Raw genomic sequence first — 24,980 nt, 5'->3', positions numbered from 1 at the left:
ACACAGAATCCCTCGAGATAACTCTGATAACCCGATAGCATCTACGATCGCAGTCTGCGTCATAAGAATTGTGTTATCGTCATTTTCAGTTAACAATCCCGCTCCGCTCCTCTGCGTATGTTTATGGCTTCTTCAAATTAACTCTGTCACCGACATACGAAATCCGCATCAAACAAATATAGAGATGCTGACATTTCCATATGTAAAATCAATAATAATGAGTGATTGCTTTGTCAACGGCAAAATGTATAAACACCAATAAACAGAAATAAACAGTCCGATGTTTTCTCGCCAAATCGGCAAGCTAAAGGCCGTCTGACATCGTTTATTGTAATGGATGTACATGTACAAAGTGTAATGAAAGCTAACCCAATTTTATTTTATTTCTAAATTGAGCGGTCAAAATGGTGAAAAATTGTGTCCTTGTAATATTTTCGCAAATCAGATGACCTTTAAAATCAAAATGACAGGACGGTATCAATTATTAAATAAAGTGTAAGGCAAATATGTAATTGATAACCATATGAAATGTCGGTTACACAGGAGAAAGGATAACATAAAACGGCCCCCTTTTTCGGCGGCAGCTTTCAATATAATTTTATAAAGTGGCCGACAAATTGGACAAAGTGACCATATTTTATGCAATGCGATATATTCAACAATTTGATCTTGAAATATATCCGTCATGATATATAATGACCTCTGACCTGCATGCAGGATGCGACCGGATTCTCTAATTTTGTTCTACATTAGGGAACAAAATTAGCTCTATATTACGTCGGCTACACGACGCTGAGTCAAAAGGGTAGAAGGCAAAAAAATAGACGTGCTGGAATGCTGTAAGTGATAACACTGTCGCTTCAAGGTGTGAATAGATCTTTTTTTTTCTTCAGAAATCACGGTTATCTTATGGAATATAGAGATGTTTAATTTAGTAAACCATTATTGAAATAAAGGGAATAAACTGTTTTTTAGCTCCTTTTTTTTTCTTTTTACTTCTTCTATTTCGTCGTTTTGTTTAATTTTGTTTACTTACTTTCCAATAATGTCTGTTATGTAATTAAAAAAACAACTATTACTTCACTTTTCTGTTTTCTCGATCATTTAAACCAAACTCTCTCTAACATCGTGGCCCACCGTCTTACCTTAGTTTTGCTTTCCTCACGTTGCTTTGCTGTAAGCTTTTCATCAATGTTCATTTCCTTTCTGATTGTGTCGTTTTATTTTTTATTGCAAGATTGTTACATCTACAATATTATTATGAAATGCTAGATCGGCAACACCTCACATCACCTAGCATCGAATGACTAAATAAATGTAAACTGACAACTTATCTATACTCTATAGTCACGAAAGACAAAGGCAAACAATATGTCATGTGCATCGAAGCTTGTATAATTAAAAAAATATATACTGGTAGGTTATAGCAATAAAAATCCCACATTGCGATTAATAAAGCACGCATGCAGTGGCGGATCCGGGGGGGGGGGGCGGGCGGCCCGCCCCCGGAAAAAACCGTGTAAAAACACGTTAATTTTACCTTTTTTTGGAGATGCCCCCCTCCCCTAGCGCTCAAGGGGAGGAGTGCGATTTTTCACATTTTATTGGCCGTTACGATTTTCAAATTTCAGCACACTAAATTTCAAATTGATTTCAAATTTGGGCCCCCTCCCCAAAGAATTCCTGGATCCGCGCCTGGCTATAGATGTAGTACTTATTAGCGATGCGCTATCGTAATGAATAATGAATTGCGGCATCATTGTCCAGGGAAAGCATGATCAAATTATTACGTAATATGTCAATGTCATGTTCGCCATTTCAATAAATGATGGAGAAGATTATTGAAATTGCCTTGGTTTTTTTTTAGTGCATCCATCGGCGGATCCAAGATTTTTTTTGTGGGGGCGGGGGAGCCCTGTGCCCCCGAAATTCCCAAATCTGGCATACCTTAACGTAGAACAAAACAGTTTACATAAGCTTCGCGAGGAAAAGGAAGCATTCCCATTAAACAAAAGGCATACAAACCATGAAAATCAGCTAATTCAAAAATTGTGTAACCCCCCCCCCCAAAAAAAAAAATAAAATAAAATAAAAAATAAAAAAAAAATAAAAAAAAAATAAATAAATAAATTAAAAAATAAATAAATAAAAAATAAATAAATAAATGAATACATAAATATATTAAAAAAACTCGGCAAAAGAATCCTGATCCGGCACTGGCACTTTTAACACAATGATAATGAGTAGGCCTACGTGACATTTATCACATCTCTCTTCAAAGACATTGCCATGATCGCGGAAATGAAAGTGCATGTATATAATATATATATATATATGCGGTTCTTTCACTGTTCAGCTTGTAGTCAGCTCCTTGTCTCGTTTCGTGGAAACCAGAGATGTGAAAGCCATACTTATCTCGAATCTTTTTATACGTTGGCAGTTTCGAAAGTATTTTATTTTATTATTCCTCATTCTGCGCCACTAACAGACTGAAAGCTGAAATCAGTAACTGTAATATGAGTAACTGATACCATTTTCTCCATGCAAGAACAAAGTCTTTGACACATAATTATTAGAAAAAACAATTACTAATTAACAACGGCCTCTTATTCAAATGGTGAGAAAATATGAAAACACATGATAAGCAATTCCATATGCTTTGCTGGTAACTTCAGGACACACTAATTAAAAAGAAACAAAAAAGTTATTATACCTATCGCGCCTAATGAAGCGATTGTGTTATTACTGTCGAACACTCTGTCTAGACTGTCTAACAATGATAACTTTGCACCAATTCCACAATACATTCTAAGGAAGCTTTCATGTATCATATACCCAGACGACTACCGAGTTTATTTCACCTCAAATGTAACCGATATCAATAGTATTTTCTTGCCCTCCTCCATGCAGACTTTGCAGTAATACTCAAGAGTCTGTATGTGGTGAAATTCAAGTGTTTCCAGACAAATAGTGGTTTTCTACCGTTTGCCTGAATTCTTCTTGATGCTTTTTCCCTTCTACAGCTTCGATTGCAGTCCATTGTTGATGGAGGGAATTACCACAATCAAATTAGCTTTTTCATAAAAAAGCACCGAAACACGCAATTGTTGCTTTGATAGAGCTTGAATTAAATTGCAAAACATTTTCTCGGAAAGAATATCCATTGCTACAACATTTCTTTATTCCCGACCGTACAAAATCAAACGAATAAATCCAGTCGATTAGGTATACCAGGGGCGTAGACAACGGGGGGGGGGGGGGGGGGATGAGGGGGATGCATCCCCCCACCTCACAATGTGGGGGGGATGGCATGTACAATCATCCCCCCAGGTTTTGGGGAATGATATTTGCTTACTTAATAAGTCATAATGATGATAATAATAGTAATAATAATAATGATAACAATTATAATAATAATAATAATAATAATAATTATGATGATGATAATAATAATCCTCATCATTATTGTAATTGTGTTTATTGTTAGTAGCCGCATTCACACGGTGAAAGCCAATTCAGACGGTAAAAAAAAGAAAATCTTACAAGTATTTTGTGGTTATCTTGTGGTTTGGAAACCACAAGCTAACCACAGGATAAAACAGGCGCGGATCTACCGGGGGGGGGGGGGGGTTAAGGGGGTTTAACCCCCCCCCCCCTTGGGCGGGCCAAAAAACAAACAAAACAAAAAAAGGAAAAAAAAAAGAAAAAAAGAAAAGAAAAAAGAACGCACGCTGGAGAGAAACCCTTTCAAGTGCAAATATTGTGAGAAGATATTCAACTCATCTGGTAACTTAACCAAACACATGATAACTCTGGATAATATTTAACTGTTACTTGATTTAAAAAGACGTTATCATGCACTGCTTTTTATGGTCTCCATTGTGTTAATAGATGCCAGGAAAACATCACTTACGGGGTTCAAATAAACACCCCCAAAAAAAATCGGCTCGCCGCTTCGCGGCTCGTGGACGATGCTCCGCATCGTCATTATTGGTCAACTCCCCCCTTAGCAAAAAGCTAGATCCGCCCCTGAGTCATCCCCCCCAGGTGTACAAACCTGTCTACGCCACTGAGGTATACAGAATACAGCTTTTCTATAATGTATACAGGGTTACAAACGATCGTATTGATGTCGAATGTAGTCAACACAATTTTTATGTTAGACTACTTCTGCCCACTAGCGTATCCGAAGGACGGGCAAATGGGGGCAAGTTGCCCTTCCTGGCAGATTTTCTATAATCAGACAAATAATTGTAAAGTAAATAATAATAATAATTTCCTCGTTAACTTCGATTTTCCGCCATTAAAAAAAAAAAACTTGCTATATTTTGAAACTTTCGATCCATCGATTCCATCAGTTCCCCGATAAGTGTTTGTGACCCCTTCCCCTCCTCCACTGTTATTCAAACAGGGCCTCTGAAAATGAAATTTCCTTGCGGATCACCAGTAAGCTCGGATGTTTTTTTCAGTACAGACTAGGGGTCTTGTTACGCCATTGTAACTCAAGGTGTCAAGGTCTACAGTCATCCAAAGTATTAACAATTCTACGATATGCCTCGTTCTGCGCCACTAACAAACTAAAGATTGAAATCAACAACTCAAATATGGGTAATTGCTACTCTTTATCTCCAATACCAGATCCTTTGACATTCAATAGAAAACCAATAACTTGACTTGAAACCATTCTGTATGATAAGTATAACAAGAATTGTTATGTTTTATAATTTGTATAATTGCGTACATTGTTTGTAAAATACACCTGTACCAGTGAGTAACGAATTTCCATTTTGTTTTTAATTCGTGGACAATAAAATCAGTTCAATTCAATTCAATTCAATTCAATTCAAGAAATAATAGCATACTAATGATAATATATCCCAGATAACCTAGGACGTTATTTCGATGTTTAACGTGCTATATCTGACAGGACTGGTGAAGACAAAAAAAATGGAAATGCTTCAAATATTTCTAGCGAGGCGGAGGATATTAATTCCCAACCGGTAATGCCATTATCCGATTACCAGAGATGAGAAATGTCGAAAAATTATCCTAATTTCCTGGAAGATTATAGGGGCATGACGAAGCTCACATTCGAATTTTCAACACAGTTCCATACTTTCAACTTCATTTGAACTCGTAGTCCCAGGCATGCTCTTTTGCGCTGGGATAAATTCTTTATTCAGGGGCCTTGGATGCACGCGCCTTGCATGCTAAGTGAGTTTGGTATCTATGTAAAAATCGCTTTGTACTGAAGTTTGATCTATAGGCGTGATTTGCGTTCATAATGCAGAGAATATGCTATAAATTCATTGGAAGCTATGCCTATAATTGTATTATCGGTTTATTTTTAGTATGTTTTCAGAATCGAGAGGGAAAATATTTGTTGTTAGAGGATTTGTAATGTAAAAACAGGAAATACTTCAGCCTTGTTGTCGATGGATAGAAGTTTACAATTCAAATCTGGATTTAAATCTCATGATGAAAACATGGCCAAGTCTAAAAACTAACACTGTCATATTTACAGTGATTTAAGATAAATAATTAAACAAGCTTACATGTACATTTGCATACAGTACGTCACTCTAGTCGTACAAATGATTGGAGTAATAATGCATGCATTACTTCACTGTGCTGTGACAATGACACAGATGAGCAAATTTGGCGAAACATCTTCCAAGGCATACGGACATACACAGACTAGCGTAGATACAGAGGAGCACAAAATGCCCCCTACCCCCCCCCCCAATCATCGAAAGGCGTAAAGGAAAAAGGGAAGAAGAAGAGAGGGAGGGAGAGAAGAAACAAACAGATGGGGAAGAAACATGAATAGATGATGATCTAGATGCATGGTTTTAGTGCCATGGTTTTCCTTTTTTAATCTCCTTATCTTCAAACGGCGGATTTCAAATGGAATTTTTTTATTCTGCATATTCAATGTATATGATTGAATTCGTCATTATTTTGACCCTTGCTATTATATTACATGACCTTTTAAAATTTCCATATTCCCGCCTGAAACTCTGAAACTATTTCACATTGCTTTTTAACCCTTTTATATTGCAGCCTAAAGCCTCGTTCAGATAAGGCAAAACCGCGGTGTTTCAAAAAATAAAAAGGATGACGTTAAGTATAATACGCTTCACATTTATGTGTCTTATAACACAGAGCTCAGTGGAAACGTGGCCGAGGACCTTTGTTGCGCGCGGTTACCATACAGCGGCGGCTTTCTTTGCAGCGGTTTACCGCTTCATAATTGAACGCGTCATTAGCAGGATAGGGAGTGATATCTTGCCACACGCCTTTATCTAATGTGTTAATGGAGTGTTAACGTATTTCTACTTTATACGCCCCATCCATCCAATCACTGGATGCGATCCACCATCACTCAGCATATTCAAGGAATATTATGGGAAGAGAGACAGGGGGCAGATTACTACGGGGCAGTGGGATGAGAGAATGGAGAGAGAGAGAGAGAGAGGGATGGAGAGAGAGAGAGAGAGAGAGGGGATGGAGAGAGAGAGAGGAGAGAATAAGTGATGGATATAGAGAGAGAGATAGAGAGAGAGAGAGAGAGAGAAGGGAGGGAAGAGAGACAGAGGGGGGGGGGGCAGATTAATACGGAGCAGTGGAAGGAGAGAATAAATGACGAGGAGGGAGAGAGAGAGAATGGGAGGAAAAAGAGGGAGAGGAAAACAGATAAACAAAAGCAGAATGACAAGGGCGAAAACAATACTTTGAAGAGAATGAAAGAGATGATCCTGGAAGTATTGAGATTTGGAGAAGAGGGTCCCTTTTGACTTAACAAGATTCTATTACTCCATGTATGAAATAAATCTCATTCAGTGGTGGTGGTTATCTTACCTGACTGCTAAGAAAGCATAAAATGCATGTAAGTAAGCAACCAGACGGCCGACGGTTTTAGGTCCTTTCCGAGGAACCTGGTAATGAGGATTAATGCCTTACCAAAGGGCACTAGCGCATCGACTTGGTTTCGAACCCGGGTCACGGGATTACGAGACCACTGCTCTACCGACTGAGCTATGTCACAATTAACACCTTCCTCTGACATGGAATCAGAATCTTGTTTCAAGATCACGAGGTACTGTTTGCGTTACTTGCCAAGAATTTCACGTACAATAAATTCATCACTGTCACATTGTGCAACTGATTCTGTCAAAATATGCCGTTGTTTTTGTTTCTGTTCTAATTTTCTAATTACATTTTTCGGTGGCAGCATCAATGAGGCTCTTGCCTTTTATAAGCTGTCCCATGTCATGCATTGTTATTTCGTGATCTACTCTACACATTTTCTAAATGTACTTTTTAGAAATGAATAAAATGAATGTCAACTTGAACTTGAACTTAAAATGCTTTGTGTTGCAAGGAATAAAATAGCTTACTAATCAGAACAACATGAACAAAAACCGTGCCAGCAATATGGCGAGAATTTACTTTGTCTAAGCTTGGCGTGGTTACAAACTTTAAAAAACTGTGATGTATTTTACTGGCAAGACATTGGAACGTGCTGTAAACAGGATGGGGGTTGCAAAAGGTGTGCCAAGACTATGGGTCTCTAGAGACCCGCACATCGGAAGTCGTGTTTTGTTTGTGAGAGGACGTTCAGATGAAAGGAACTGGATGAAGGGGCGGCTAGGGGCATGGGAGACGACAATTTCAAGGGGTAGCAGAGGGGGGGGGGGGGGGGTATGGAGCATCGGTAGGACTTTAACATAGGGGAAAGGTGGGGATGTTGAAAGTGACTTTGAAGAGGATCAAATGGGGAGTAAGCCTCCACCCCAAAACAAAATATTTACATATCATGACAAAAAATGAGAGAGGGAGAGAGAGACAGAGAGAGAGAGAGAGAGAGAGAGAGAGAGAAAGAGAGGGGTAGAAGGGGGGGGGGGGGAGAAGGGGAGGGGATGTATGAGGTCTAGATGAAGGAACCGGACCAAAAAGAGTGGTTTCAAAGGTGAAGAGGTTGGTAGGGATATGGAGGAAATAAAGGATTTAGATGGAAGGGGCAGGGGAGGGGGCAGGGAAAAGGGAAGGGAAAGGGGAAGGGGCAGGGGAAGAGGCGACTTGATAAGGATCAAAGGGTAGCAATATTGAACCATAATAAAAGCAAAACGTGGGTTTGAAATATTTTTTAACTAAGCAAAAAATATAACGATAGATTGAAAGGGACAGAGAGAGGCAGAGAGAGGCAGAGAGAGGCAGAGAGAGAGAGAGAGAGAGAGAGAGGATGAGGATCAAGCCAAGGTACATGGACAATGTAATGCTGTTTCAAGGACAATCCCACAGCCTGTATTTGGTGTCAAGTTTTTTCGTAACGTAACACTTCTAGGTCCCATCAATACGAATGGTGTTTCCTCGGAATTCGATCATATTTCAAGTACAAACACGATACGATGGTAATAGTCATAGATTTAACCTGTAAGAATTATTTATTAAGAAGCCGATGATGCTAAATAGGCATGATTTTCTGAAATTATAAGGAGCCTATGCCGCATTTTTCTATCATAATTTAAACCCAAAACTTTGAAGCATGTATGTAATGTTTTCTTTATTTGGGATACAGTATGGCCGAGTCCACAGATATTATATTGCGAAAGGAAGATTTATAAAATACTTTCTTTTGTCTTTTAGATTCGTTTTACCCCGCTATAATCTTTATAATTCTGAAGGTGGGAGGGGAAAGCCCCTTTGATCCCTCTAGATCTTATGTTACGACGATCACGTTGAATAAAGAAGGCAGCACCTGTCCTATCTCCTCTGTATGTCATCTGAAGCCTACTACAACATCATGCTTTCACTCGAACGTTTCTTACTGATTAAAAGAAAATAACATATCACTCCTACCTTCCGAACGTTCGAACAGACTGCAACTCACAGATGTGTTCAAAGAAAGATAGGAAGAAGGACACTGACTACAGACGGTCTACAACTCACATATTCAATTAAAAAAAAGTATATCGAGAGCTACAAGGACACTAGATTATGTCTTAAGTCATAACGCCCTTCTGGCTCTCAAAACATTTTCACTACTCAATGGTATTACAAAAAACTTTCAATTTAGGAGATAAAAAAAAAATCCCCATAGAAACTTGTACAAAAGAAGTTTCCGCCCCTAGCTATCGTGTACCATAATTGTAATGAAGTTTACATTGATTGGCGCTATTTCGGGCAAAAATTTAGCACGCTCACAACCTTGAGCATATGTATTATATTGAGATGTACATGTAGCTTACGTACACCATATTGATTTCGACAATATTTCAATCGACCCCCTGTAAAATACCAACAAGTTCATAATAATGTGCAGAAATAGGTCATGCACCGCATATTGATTTTCGGCAATAATAAATGTTGTATGGTAAAACAAAAATATTATGCTGTCACCCACGCATTTCCATTTATTTGAGACATTCGCATTGATACTGTAGGACTACACATGTAAATGGCACTAGCCATTGCTTACTCATAATAAAGTTTATGATATAGCGTTAATACATTTTGTAGATAATACTGCCTTTTGCCTTTGTAATCCAGAGTCGTTAGGGCAAGAAGGGAGCCATAATGATAGATTGGCGAAGCCTTAAATAAGTATAAGGGTGCTAAGATTTCGGGCAGATTAGGGGCTCCCTCCAAGGTTTGCGGTAAAATGTTCCAATAAGCTACAAGTGAAAATGGAGGGGCTAACAAAGTATCAAAATAGCGGACACTTGTAAATCATTATGGGGGACTTGGGAAGAGTGAGGGCTACCCCAACGCTGCTCATCGTATTTAGTGATGTCCCGAGGACGATTAATTGAGCATGACTTTCTCATTTCTCACATCCACCCACCGTTAAATCCCATCATCATGGTGTATAATCCGCATAAATGTGAGCTTCACAATCCTGGCCAATTTAAGTGGAATTTTGCCATCAAATTTTCGGCGAAATTAGGGCTTTAAAGCCCTCCAATGCACAGCAGTGTCGTCCATGTCAAACATGAATGGTAGATTAAAGTATGGCATTATACAAACAAAAAATAATTCTATAATTACAGCTACCAAAACAACAACAACAACAACAACAGTTTACATAATTACCTATCCGTAGCCTATAAAGATCTGATTTTATGAAATGCTATATGTCTAATGTTAAAGCCTTTATAAACGGATTAGCCAATCGCAGTCTTGCTAATCTTGTTCATAAATAATAAGCTACTTATTTCTTTTCATTGAGAAAGATTTCAAATTTCAGGTAAGCCAACAATACTGTGCTCGAATTCAGACCATACGAAAGAATATTCCAGACGAAAATAAGTGGCAAATGCCATCGCTTTTTACCCGCAGCATCTGGTGCGCTAATTACTAACGACAAATACGCTAGATGGTGATACATGTTTGATCAGTCATACAGACGGTGAATTCATTAAACCTCAGTCACACCGAGAAGAAAGACAATAACCGACCGACTTTTTGGCCATTGGGGGTGATATAATTTGTGTTCGGTCTGTAGTCAGTCTGGTGTCGATCTCGTCGATGTGACTGGGTAAAAGAACTTCGGTACGTACTGTCGTCTGTATTTAAATTAAACAACCGCGAAGAGTTGCGTAGTGGTAATGGTATAATGAATACAGGGGCGTATCCAGAACCTAATGGAAAGGGGCACGTCATATTAGGTTCAGAGTCAGAAGGGCATTAACTCTGTGTTAAATTATGATTTAAGACCTTCTGGCTTTAAATATACGACATGTTACATCAGATTTATTTCGTGATAAATTTGAATCATTTCGGAAAGATAGTAATCGGCATTGATGAATGTAAATTTAGTAACCTATTTTTTAAAACTGATCTCGTCTCTTAAGTTCCTGTTATTTCCTTTTCCTTTTTTAGTCGCCCCATCTCTTTTTTCCTATTTCTTTATCTGTTCCTGTCATCCTTGGTACACAAGGTAAAATACCAGTCTAATATGTCGAACAGTGTCGTCTATGCTCTATCACTGCGAGATAAGAGACCGCGCCGCCCTGACTATCATTGTTATCATCACTTTAAAATCATAAATGGTTGGATAGAATAAGATAGTAATGTATGTTGTTAAAAGAGATCACAATATCATATTTCCTTATGAAAACGATTCGTCCTCAAAAAGTGAAATAATTCTCCAGCCTGATAGCAGCATGACGTACATTTTCATCTTGTAATTTCCACAGCTAATAGAAGGAAATTAATTACAGAATTGGCCACCGACCAACTACCTACACCAAGAAAAATACATTCTCTATAAATCCTAGATAGCGTCGTACACTATGTGTATCTCACATAAAATTTAATGTATTTCGATTATGGATTACCTCCTTTGTCTTGCATTTAAGTTATGAAATACCTTTGACAATGGCAGCGTATTTATCAATATTATTTTATATCGAGAAATGAAGCCATCATCATGATAATCATCAAGAATATTTCAGATTCCGATAGAGAGAAAACTGTACATTGATTTCAAATTCGTTTAATCAATAATCACATATTCTTGTCTTATTTTAGCATATTTCTATCGTTTTGAAGATTCACTGCTCCTCTTTGCAAATATTGCCTCATCTTGCCTCATATTATGTTACACAACCCTCTTTCTGTTACACATCTACAGTAGCCTTGCCATTGACACTCTTACAATGGCGCCTCTTAGATCACGTGACCTGTGTTGATAGAGACGCCATGACTGACTGTGACTTGTATGCTACAATGCAAATGTGTCAAAGAAGGATTTTTACGGGTATCTGGTCGTTTGACAATCGGTTCTGTCACAACATGCAATACGAATGCATTTCTATGTCAGAAATTACAAAATCAACACATATGGGGTAGGGTGGGGCTATCTACTGCTTACGTTAAAAAGATTTTCAGCTGTTCTTTGCAACGATTGTCCTATCTCATGTTACGCAACCCTCTATTTGTACAGTAACAGTACACTACTCTCTATACTGTGTGGCGCCTCTGGATCACGTGACATCGGATGATAGAGGCGCCACGGCTGATAATGTATGTCACTAATGCAAATGTGATAATGAATGAGTTTACGAGGTCTCCGTTCATTTGATAATGGTTTATTTAATATTTTGAAACGCGTTTTGATGTCGGAATTTACAGTACACTGACGTTCAGCATTCAATCTCAAAGCAAAAACATTCAGCTTTCAAACGTACATAAATTGCAAATATGGATATGGAACGTTATATCTAAATAAATAATCAATATTTTATAGAATAATAATTCAAAGTTTTGTTCTAACATGTCACAATGTCGTGTCATTTTTATCGAAATCATGGTTGATTTATTAATGTTAATATCTGTTGAGCTGCATCGTAAATTTGATGCATATCAAAGCAAGATCTTAACCAACTTCCATGAAACCCTACACATATAAGACTTGTATTTTCGTGCAATGAGTTACAAGTATATTTTTAGGCCTAATAACTCATTTGCTTAAGCAGGACGAAAGCTATATTTTTTCTCCAATAAAATGCTTTTCGGGTGGTAAGGCTCTATTGGGGGAAGGTGCTCCATCAAAGAAACAAACCCTGACATTTCAAATTGACTAGTGAAGATGTAATAGGAGAAGATGCTCGTTTGTGTAGGTATTTGTAATTTTGTATTCGATGAAGCTTGTCGTTATATTATAAGCGTTTATTCCACGCTCCTTATTTCACCCTCTGATCATCTCCATACATCAATTCTATCTCTTTATTACTCCAACACCTTCATGATCTTTCTCTGTCTTTCGACGCGTGTTTTGTATGTCTATGTATTTGACTCTATAATTATGATCTGTGTTGATATCACGACTTCGCTGTCGTATCTATTCTACCATCTATTGATTCCCAGTGGATTCATCGACTTTGAATTACATCTGTCCCTCTTCCCCCACTCTAAGCTTCTTCTTCTTTTCTCTTCTCAGTAAATGATCACCTCTCTTTCTATCTATCTCTCTCTCTCTATCTGTCCCTCTCTTTCTCTCTCTCTCTCTCTCTCTATCTCGTTCCCCTCTCTCACCTATGTCTTTCTTTCTCTCTGTCTCTCTCTCTCTCTCAGTCTCTATCTGTCCCTCTCTCTCTCTCTTTCTCTCTCTCTCCCTTCTCTCTATCTCCTCTCTCTTTCTTTCTCTCTGTCTCTACCCCTCTCTCTCTTTCTCTCTCTATCTCTCTTTCTCTCTCTCACTCCATTTCCCCCTTTGTACTATTTCAAAATTCCCCCATTTATTTACTTCTTGCTCTTTCTCGCTTTCTTTCTGTCCTTCTCTTCCATACTCTTCAATCATAATAGTCAAACTATAAATTTCCTTCAAAATGATCTACATCGCATTGTGTAGTTCATGAAACTTTAGGTCAACTATGAGATAAGTCTTATTCTCCTTACCTAAGTAACAACCGACCCCTCAGGTATCATAGAGCAGGTGCATTGGCCTTTCTCATCCTGTTTGGGGTCTCTACGAAGTAATCCCACAGGAAGCCAGTAAAAGGTGCTACCCCAGTTACAGAGTACCCCAGTAAACACGGCAAGATCGCTATCTCATGCCAAAGTAAGCTTAATATTAGTGATTTAGTACAAGAAAAAGTGCACGAAAATCGTGAGGTCTCTTGTCTAAGATGTTGCACTATCCCGTCTTATCTGGAAGGTCCGAAAAGAACTCCACTTTCATTTTTTTTAAAGTATAAAAGTTATGTCCCTGATGTGTATAAGTTGACAACATATTAACAAAGGCTGAACATCATTGGAAAAAGAGGGGCGGTTCAGGTATAGATATCAAATAGAAATTAGGACACTGGCAGATAGATATAGAGAAGGGGAGGTATTTTCTGATTATCTGATTAAGGAGGAAATGTGTAGAGAAGAGTTTTCTTAATACAGAGGTTGACAAAAAACAAAATCGATCTTACCACTCCAATATAAAATCATTAATTATAACATGAATGTACTCATCACAATGACTTCTATATTTTCATCCATATACATGTACGTATAACAATTTGTACAGACGAAAGAGAAGCCTCATGAAAATTAAACTAGAGATACAAATTGATTACCAACCAATCAGGATCCCTTGTGAAGGACTTAAGATATTCAGACAATTATGACATGTGTAGGCACAGATTGCTCAGATTCCTCTTAGTCTTACATGCTTAGTTTCCTCTTTCTTTATCCATTACGATTATTGCCAAAGAAATATTTCTTAAATTTATTGATGATTTTCAATGATTTGGAAATAAAATGATTTGAATTTGAATTTTTGTAGTTGCGTTTGAACGCAACTTTTTATTCCAGAGAGACCGTGTTCATCTCACTAAAATACGCCGAAGTTTATTTATAACTTATTTCTAATCATCTTCTCTTGTCCCTTACAGCTTTCCGTTTTAAGAGACAGAAGAATTAATAACGGAAATGTCGCATTTGTATTTTAGGCCAGGCCTGGCGACCTACAGGTGAAGCATACTCAATCATTTCCTGAGCTCTGCGGAGATAGTGATGGATGAGAGAAAAAGGCGGGAAAGTGTTTGTATGACGTGTGCTTTTTCCACTAAAGTCGTCTGCGCGCTGAGATGGTTTGAGGGGAAAACTGAAGTTCAACGACCGGACAGTCAATAATTTTGTTTTCCCATGTGTTATATATAGCGAGAACACTTGACGTGAAATGCATAAGTGAGGTTCACAAGCGCTTCGATTCAAGAAACAGTGGACTTTAGTAAACAGTCTTTTTTTTAATATTTTGCCACATTATTTATCAATATCGTACGTTAGGCTCCGTAAGTAAGTATGAATATGGTCAAATATGACAACTGATGAGAAAATATCAGCAAGTTTTTTAATGAATAGGAACATTTTACGAAATTATATTGTTTTATTGCGCTGCTTGCATGGGGTTCAATCATAAGTAGATAAATTCATAAATAAATTTTGAAATTAATACAATATTCATCCATGCTTATCAAGGTCTATTTCCAAATCCAACAGTATATAGTTATTTTTTTACTAATTTTTGAGGATTCATTTTTCTACAGCATTTGATTGTTGTTGGTGTATGATGTTGGTTCTGCTATTCGGGAAGGGGAGGGCGGGAGGGCGGGAGGGCGGGGGGGGGGGGTGCTCTATTGCCTTGCTTAAAGTTCACTGAATGTTTCATCAGGTCTGATAATGTTTCGAGTTCGTGATCATTTATGTTAATTTAGACTGATTCAATTCATGGATGAACAACAAATCCGTATAGATTTAAATTTGAGAGATGATTACTACAGATTATGACCACACCCCAAGTGATATATTATTGAAACAGACTCACAATCGTGACCAGACAGGAATAATTAATAATTTAAGATTTTTCTTTGATGGCGAGGACTTCAAATTGACATCGGGTAATACTTATAATCCTGGAATATTTTTGATGGATAGACCAGGAATCGACCCCAGATTTACCGTTTCCATTGCCATATGTAATGAACCGTGCCACATAATTGGAGATACGCAGCTAATACAAATGAGATGTCGGTTTGAGAAGCTTATTTTAAGATTCAATTAAGGGTAAAGTGAAGACGGAAATTGCAAGCATTATAGTTCTCGTCCCGAAGGTCGGGGCTACTACACTGCAGTATTCGAAGAACTTGATGTATTTCTAAAAAAGCGCTTAGAGACAACGTAATGAATTGAGCGCTTTATAAACCCAAATTATCATTATTGCTACTGTTATTTTATCATTATTTTAATTAGTAGTATTATCATCATTATAATTATTATTATTCTTTCTGTTATCATTACTACTACTAAGGGGGCGGCGATCCGGGGGGACGGAGGACACGTCCCTTCCCCTCAAATTGTTTAGGGGGGGGGGGATCCCCCGGAAAATCTGATAAAATACTACTGTTTTTGTCATTGTTATTATTATTATTATCATCATTATTATACTATCATTAATATTATCATTATCAGTAAAAAGGTTATTTCACATGAAACATCATTCCACTTGTATAGAATTATAAATCAGTTCTGCGGTGACCGAAGCATTATATTTTTAAAAGAATGTCATCGATAAACAGGGTTAAAAGAACTATTCTCTCAAAAATCCATGATGAGTTTTGTATGGTTTGAGGCCATGCCATGCGTCATGCGTCGTAACAGCTTAACAGTACCGCCTTGTTCAAGATCACGCAATTAAATTAAAGATTCTCATGATCATGAATTCAGCACAACTTGCACACATCTATACAATTCCAACCACAAACCTAGGTTCTCACATTCCTGACTACAATCATGAATTTTTTAGAGAAAAACTATTGTGGAGGGGGGGGGGGGGGTTACATGTATATTATATCATCCCTCCTGTAGCAACGCCATGTATATTCATGCGACAGGCATGTTTACCAAAATATACAATATTTGTTTTTATGTTTAAAAATTTAAAAATACCATATTGTAAAATAGGAGGGAGGAGTAGAGACATCACATAAATCATCATCATGTGGCTTCCATGACTTGTCGCGATTGCATACTCCAGATGGTTTTACAAAAATGATGATGAATGGCAATTTGGTCAGCATTTTAATACATTTCTGATTCTAGAATTTATAAGTATGCGTATTCGCTGCTGTTATACTTGGAGAGGTAGACCTTGGCCGATATGCAACGCCAGTATCGAAGATGACACATGGACACGCGTCAACGACCACCGTTACGACGACGAGAGTGATCAGGAGATGGTGAATATGGCGTTTTAGGAATCGGCTTATACAGAGTCGGGATGTATGTTGAATAAAACTTTATCAAGGGCTTCCCGTCTTGCAATATTATTGTGAGAGTGACTTTGGTTGAAGAATGATATAGGTTATCTTTTAAAACAAATACAAAGGAGTTGAAAGGAAGGTGTGATGGTTATGATGATCATTTAGCCAAATCGCACGTATGCCGCACATATGCATTAAGTCAGGTGGAAATGTAGGATTATCGTTATCCGAAAATATCCGAACCCCCCCCCCCCTTTAAAGAAAAAAAAACAAGAAAAATAGTTGCCCCTATTAAGCGATAAGGGAACTTGTAGATGTTTTTGGCACATCTAAGATCCCAATCAATTTGCAAGAGGAAGATGTGCTGTAAAAATAGCCATTCAGTCAACACACTTCAAGACGAGTCAATATTATAGGTTTTAACGTATCAGTGCTTAACCATGGAGAAAATAGGCGAAACATAACACAATGTCAAGTCAATACTGTCAGCCCTGCTGTTCCTAGAATTTCTTTATTAAACTCGCGTCTTATTTCCAAAGATACATGTATAGCGGGATTGTATTCCGAATTAAATGTCACTTTGTCGGATAGCTATTATCATGAGTATTTACATGTAAGTCATGGGAAAAGCAAAGAAAATGATTATAAAGTAATCAGACCAATAAGGACTAACGTTATGTTCATACCAGTGGAGTTTACATGGGCAATTATAGCTGTCAAAGCAGGCGCGTACACAGGATTTTTACAAGGTGGGGGGGGGGGGGGGGGGGGGGGGGGGTTAACATTTACAAATCGGGCCGAAAATTTCGCAACGACTCAGCCAGCCGATGAATAAGCGGGGGGGGGGGGGGGTAAGAGAAAAAAAAAAGGGAAAAAATCCCCCAAAAGGGGGGGGGGGGGTGTTTTAGGGGTATTTTTTTTTTTTTTTTTTTTTTTGGGGGGGGGGGGGTTTACACACAAAAAAAAACCAAAGGGGAGAGGGGTTTAACCCCCCCCCCCCCCCTGTGTACGCGCCTGTGTCAAAGATTCGATGCCATATCGGTCAGGCTAACAAGTAGCATTCGCGGTCTGGTAATTATGAATACAAGGTCTGATTATTTTAGAGACAAACGGTGATTGTTAGAAGAAGAAAAAAGAACTCATAGAAATACACCTAGTCCAAATAAATCCGAGAAGTATACTTGGTATAAGATGTGAATCACTATTCTTTGGTGAAAGCAAGTCTGATAAAATATAATACGGTTGTAGTATTGTGTTCAATGACACTGCTGCAATCTAAGCAACTACCAGAAACAAACCTAACGCTACGTCAATAAATAGCCCAAACTCGTATAAAGAAATATTGTAAACTGCCTCAAGAATTGTCATCTTGATACAGAAATTCAACGAAGGCAAAGGAGAGCACCAAAGAAAAGAAACAATGGGATAACGCTTAATAATAATAGTCACATTTGTATAGCGCTTAATATTCCGATTCTAAGCACTTTTCATTGTAATTATTATTACCCCCGGCCGTTGGATTGATTGTAGTTTCCAAAAATAGTGTCAAGGTTGGCAGCTAAAGTGTAATACCCGAAAAGAAAAGAAAAAGGGGAAGCATTCAGTGCAGTTAATGCAGTTCAAAAAGGTCATTCCAATGACTTATCAAATCGGATAAAGTTCTAAAACCAAGATATGCATGCTATGATGTATGTGCGTTCAGTTGAATTGTAATCATTCATTCATCAATATTCTGTACACTTGATTTGGTATGTGGGGAAAGGATTAGTCTCCTCATGCAGACATAACTGTTGGAGGAATATAGTCGATGGTTAACATAGTGTTGAATTGAAGAAACCAAATCTAAATTTCAGTCTATAAATTGACACAAACATATGGAGAGTTTACAAAAGGTTACCAAGATTCTTCGATAGATAACAAAAACAAAGTTAAGTCAGTTAAGGATAGGCAAATTTTGGGTGAACACCTACTGGACATGCAATTAAATATGTCGACAAATAAAGGGGAAAAAAGCTAAGATTCAGTGTTTGAATAACTTTGTAGTATTCATTTGCATCATTAATTATTCACTTTGCGTCATTCATGTTCTTAAATGCACCTGGGTTCATAAAGCCTTTTTTCAATTACAAGTGACAAAAATCAGTGACAAATCTGCTGATAACCAATCAGAAGAATGGATTTCACTAGCTTAAAACAAAAAATGTCATTTGACACTGATGATAAGTTTTGTAAAATGGGGCCCTGGCTATGTGTATGGGGGGGGGGGGGGGGTCTTTCTTGACAAATGAAATTCGAATTTAAAAGACTTTTGAATAGAGGGGGAAAAACTATCGTTTTCTTTTTTTCTCTCTTCTGTTTTCCGCCACCCGTTCAAAGAGGGTACACCCCTATGTACCCTGTAGCTACCTCATCGCACTCGATGATAACATGGCAAAGCTGAAATATTCTCCATTGCGCTAAATACCCACTTCCTCTTTGTGAAAAACTACCAGGGTTTCTACTATTACAAGAAGCATTTTTTGTCATTTTATTCTTCTCTCCACGCCTTTGTAGACTGTTGGTACAAATGAATTGAATTGGAAATCCCGCTACGCTCGGGATAATCCTAGACTACTGTAATATGATGTTATTGAAAAGCCTTAAAGGTAAAGACCAGTTATGGTCATGCGATTGCATTGTGAAAGAAACGTTGTGGAATCGATCAGAAAAGGTTGATCATCTAGCATCTAGCATCTGCAAGGTTCTGGAATCATCAAAATGATAAGAAATTTGGCCCATTCTTCGTAAAGTTACAAGCACTATACACAGAAAGATGTATATGGGACTACCCTATATCTCTCACAGACCATGAGAGAAACAAATTTACCAAATATATGAATTAGTAGGCGGTTTCCGGAAATTTTTTATCATCATGTATTAGTCAAAACATATTCTTTCACATGATTGGTAATGAGAGCTTCCATTTCATTTTTTGAAATTGGGGCATTTCCAATACTTTACCTTTAAAAGGGAGCGATTCCGTATCAGAAAATGACATTTTGAAAAACCTTCCCTGCCTTTTAGTTATAGTAATTCATAGAATTTCGTTTGGAATGTCATTTTACCAACATTTCAAAACTACAAATCAAAATGATTAATATAAGTTTCATTTGGAGCAATCGTAGATTTCCACCAGAGTGTCATTATAATCAGTGACAGGTATGTCCACAAGGATTTGTACCGCATAAACCCTTAAAAAATGTCTATGACATAGTAATGTGGCATTTAACTTCTTCTGACGTATACATCCAGGGATACTTATCCCCCGCGATCGCTTACTCAATCAAATCTCACAAGTGTTTTGCAAGACTTCCTCCTACTCTTTCCAGGCAAGTTTGTAACACTTACTGGCACAATGTCAATGAGTCTCTTTAAGTGTCCTAACATAAACACGGATGTCAAAAGAAGGAATGTTTTACGCGATTCGACACACTTACCATGCACAATAACGCTGTATTGACTATTCAAAGTCCAATGGATTAACAGATGAAAACATAATGTATTATTAACCACAATGTGGTCTTGAAACGTGTCATTATTTTATTAACTATCTTATCAGGTATTGAACGTTCAGCTAAATCCGATCGATAGGCTTCCATTTCAAGTTCATAACCGTTAATATCCATATAGCTGTGGCATTATGGTTTCCATTGTTGAACAGAATGTATACACTTTACTTAATTACATATCTGATAATTAATTTTGTGTTAAGGATTATATTTCCAGTTGACAGAGGGATTTACCGTGAATAACCCAACGTTTTTTGTTAAAGTGCTGTCAGAAATCTTTGTTATGGGTTCTTATTCCATACGAATTTGTCAGTATGATTTATGATTCGTCAGAATCTAGTAATATGCTTATAATCATATATGACGCATAATTAATTTTGTTGGAGGCACTGATGTTATTTGGAGAAATGTTTGAAAACAACATACCTTGAAGACATCAGCGTAGAATCCTTCTCCGATCTTCTCCGCATCGAAATCGTCCCACATCGCTAACAGGCCCACAGCCGCTCGCAGGGCATAGCAGCTACTTCCCGGCCTTGGCTCGGGGGAGCGTCGGGGAGACAGAGAAGGCGTCGCCGTGGAAGGATCGATGTCAGGAGTGGGATCCAAAGACATAATCATGGGCGCCACAGGGTCCTTGCCCGACATAGTGGTCCGGGCGCTACCGGCCTCTAACCCGAGACCAATGGGACGCATGCTGTAAGGTGCGGGGCTACTCCTTGGGAAAAGCAGAGAAGATTTCCGTCATCTGAGTTAATTGCAGCTAGCCGCTCGAGTTTTTCAGAATTTTCCACTAATTAGCTCCTTGGTTTCACAAGTCATTCCACAATGAGCTACAAAACGAAGGAAAGAAATGGAGAAGTATAATTATAAACGTTGATTTCCGCTACTGAAACATGTAAACAAAGATGATTATCATATCAGATATTCCACATGCCGTAGCATGTTACACAGTAAACTTTGATCCCCTTGATAAGCTGTTTAAGTTGCTATCATTTGCCCTACATAGAGCTAGAATTCAAAGTCCATTCATCAAAACAAAGCGATATAATAACGCAAAAGCGATTATATCAGGGAGGTGCCTCCTTGATTATTTGTATCCAATTCTTCAGACACCCGCTCCGCTCAGGCATTTGGTGCAATACTGATTATTAAACCGTGGTGGTTGTGAAAGGAAAGAACGTAAAGACGGTTGTATCAGAGCACGCGTGCGCGGATTATTGTTGGCTCTCGTCTGACCTCGAGAAGGGGTCAAAGTCTTCAGTCAAAGTGATTCATTTTTTTCCAAGGTTTCCTCTTCCGAAGGTTTGTAAACTAAGAGATTTAAATGATTCCGAGAGTGAACAGACTTCGTGATTTCAATAATTGGCGGTTTCAGGCTTTCCCTGCATCTGGCATACCTTAATAATTATAATACTAGTGAAGAAAAATAACTGTGTTTGTCTGCTCACACCACCCCCTACACTTTGGCCCAAAATGCAAATGAAAAGAAGACATTTTTGTTATGGTCAGACATGTTTCAGATTTGTTACACTGCAAGATAATTCTTTATCCTTTATAAAAATATAAAAAATAAAAACTTTCTTCACAGCTCGGAGAACACCGACGCAAATAAATTTCTTTTAAATCAGTAAAATGCTGCAAAACCAAAATAGTAGTGTGATATATTAATTGCTTTGTTGACAATAACATTTTGCTTTTGTTGAGCTTACGACATGTACGGCATGAAAAAAAGAGTGTTGCATATCCTGTTTTTCTTGACACTTCCCATTAGTGACCACCCTCACTGTTGCCATGGAAACTTAGTATTTTCCTAATTATCATGAGTATATGCGAGCTGCTTTATACTATGCAGGTAGTCATTGACGTATCGTGGGTTGCTGTTATATACAGAAACCAGGGAAATGCCTGACAAATAATTTGCTAGCAGAGCAGCAGATTATAATTATGCAGTTGAATACAATGGAAAATAATAACCTTTATAATGGAATATGATGAATTTAATGCTCTTTTCATCTAAAGTAATCTGAAGGTGGTTTGTGATTTTAGTTTCATTGTCCGATAAATAAGGTTATTATCTCGTCATTTTGATACAAGTAGATTTCATTAGATCATGAGACATTGTAGGACACTTTTTTAATATGAAATTTGAAACGCATTTGTAAAACCATCAAATGGTAGGCCTATTGAAATGTACACATTCATTGACCAATTTTATGAAACAATATTATTGTGTGGAAATTATGGAACATTAGCAAAACGTAGCTATATATATTATTATATATGTTATTACTCTTGCAATTTGTATTTACATGACATTTTGATACACGATATCTAAACAGGAGCAGTAGCAGGAGGGGAGGGGAGGAGCAGGAGTAGCAGGAGGGGAGAGGAGGAGCAGGAGTAGTAGGAAGAGGAGGAGTAATAGGAGTAGTAGTAGTAGTAGTAGTAGCAGCATCATTATTAGCTTCGTTGAGATTGTCAAACACACAACGCTTCATTATAACAATGCGCAACAGGGCAATTAACCCCCTGGACAATCACCCCCGGAAAATTACCCCGAGGACAATTAACCCCATGGACAATTACCCCCTCCCCTGAAAATTCCCCCTATTACAATTAGCCCCCCCCCTCATGACAACTAAGAAAAACCAACCCTGAGGACAATTACCCCCCCCCCCTTTCTTTAAACAGGAAGTCGATCCTGATAATAAGTTGGTTTTAATAAAAGAGGATTTTTTTTCTTCTTCCGGAGGTTAATTGTCCTAAAGGGTAATTTCCGGGGGGTAATTGTCCTCGGGGGTGGTCGTCCTCTGGGGGTAATTTAACGGGGAGTAATTGTCCTTGGGTGGTAATTGACCCGTTGGTAATTAGCCGGGGGGGGGGTAATTGTTCAGGGGGTTATCGTCCTAGAACCATATAGCAATTCATCTCTCTCCAAGATGCATTTAACATGTCTTTGCTGTCATCCTTCCCCTTCTCGCACGCTGCATCATCCATGTATTACCATGTTTCTCGAACAGAATTCAAGCGACAAAAACAAGCTCAACCAAGGACTTTGATGAATGATGTTATAAAAGGGTACTGAGTCTTCGTGTACGTCAACTGGATATCACGCGGATCAAATGAGAGCGCGGATGATACTTTGTTGTCATGGTAACAGATTTCATGCTCCTTGGTAGATAAGAAGGGGAAGGAGTCTGTAGATTGTGAGTCACGTGTGTGAGGGTGATGACATAGGCGTAACCAGGGCACTTAAGGCTATTAAGAGAAGGGGGAGGGGGGAGGGGGGGGGGGACAGAGGACCTGACCTGTTTCTCTCATGTTTCTGCTTCTATTAAACTCAACTTGCTATCAGAGTTGATTTCTCCTTTAAAGGACAACAGTGGTTGTTATATGCCCTGAAATGAAAAAGGGGTACGCCCCCTTTAGGTTTACCATACATCTTGAACTTTATCTTTTGCTGATTTTAAACATCCCCCCCCCCCCGTTTATGTAATCCTGGATCCACCTTTGCAGTCCATGACAGGTTTATGAGAATGAATGCCAATAATGCTCCTCCTAGCCAATGTTATCCTAACGCCTATATACAACCATGGACCTACTACGATACAACGTATGCCTATTTGTTATTGTTAAATCGTCAGAATGTCAGTTGTCTGATATGAAGGGAGAGGTTGGAGAGGCCTTACGGTTGAGGAATGATGAGGCGTAATATCAATTAGCAAGCTGAATTAATCAGCATTATACCAAAACAAATCATATATTGAATGTATACTTATATACATTGCTCACTGTCTTGAACGCGAGAGAGTTTTCAGTTGTAATTTTAAGATTTCGATTAGTTTTAAAGGGGGAAGTAAGCAAAATACAACAAAAACCGAGACTACTACTACTACAACTACTATACTACTTCTACTACCTAAACTACTAAGACTACACCAATATTAGTAATAATAATGATACATGAATAAATAAGAATAATCAATAAAATACATAAAGTAATAGATTAAGATTCGGGCCTTATGAATAATAAATCCAGGACCGAAGCTTAATATTGTCCCTTCTTGTTCCAATAATTGGTATTTTGAATACGAATAGAAGTATATATAACATAAGATCCTAAATGCTTTGTCAAACCCCTACTCTGACCAACCCCCAATCATCCCTAACTCTATTACAGTATGTATTGGCGTTTGGTTTGATGATGAGCGACACAGACTTGGATGACTTGTGACTCGATGGATAATGTCACAGAGTAAGCTGTGGGTTTTCATCATCAACTCTAGGGAGATTGGCGTAAATGTCATGCGATATACAATGTGGATGGCAACCTATATGTCTCGCTCTTCAAAGATGCAATAGTTTTTAAGCCAGACTTAATTCCTCATGTTAATGTTCAGTATCGTGTCATAACCTAGTGTCATCATACATATTAATTTGATTTCCTCCTTGTGCTTTGTTTTTGTCAGCTGGTTTTTTAATGAAATGTTATACATTTTAATTATCTTCATGCTATATTTTCCTGGTCTTCTGGGTGCACTAGTTGGTCGGGAAGAGGGACCATTTCGGTTACAGTGACTTAGTTTGCTTTCCTCTTCCCCGGCAGCCAACTGATGCACTCAGAGGACCTCCAGGAATATTAATGTTTATTTACTTATATTTACATTGTTAT

At 38.0% G+C, this 24,980-nt stretch overlaps 1 protein-coding gene across 1 annotated transcript in view; it reads right to left on the bottom strand.

Moving 5' to 3' along the window:
- The window catches only part of LOC578247 (LIM domain kinase 1), a 45,038-nt gene that overhangs the window by 16,271 nt on the left and 3,787 nt on the right, over positions 1-24,980 (bottom strand). The window contains exon 2 of the mRNA XM_030997409.1: positions 20,732-21,138. Coding sequence (XP_030853269.1) covers positions 20,732-21,001 — 270 coding nt within the window. The 5' untranslated portion in view covers positions 21,002-21,138. The remainder of the gene's footprint in view (positions 1-20,731; positions 21,139-24,980) is intronic.

Source organism: Strongylocentrotus purpuratus, unplaced genomic scaffold, assembly GCF_000002235.5.
Source record: "Strongylocentrotus purpuratus isolate Spur 01 unplaced genomic scaffold, Spur_5.0 spur5_scaffold_4, whole genome shotgun sequence".
Taxonomy (NCBI): domain Eukaryota; kingdom Metazoa; phylum Echinodermata; class Echinoidea; order Camarodonta; family Strongylocentrotidae; genus Strongylocentrotus; species Strongylocentrotus purpuratus.
Note: the sequence above shows the minus strand (reverse complement) of the source record. Positions and strands in the feature narration are given on the sequence as shown.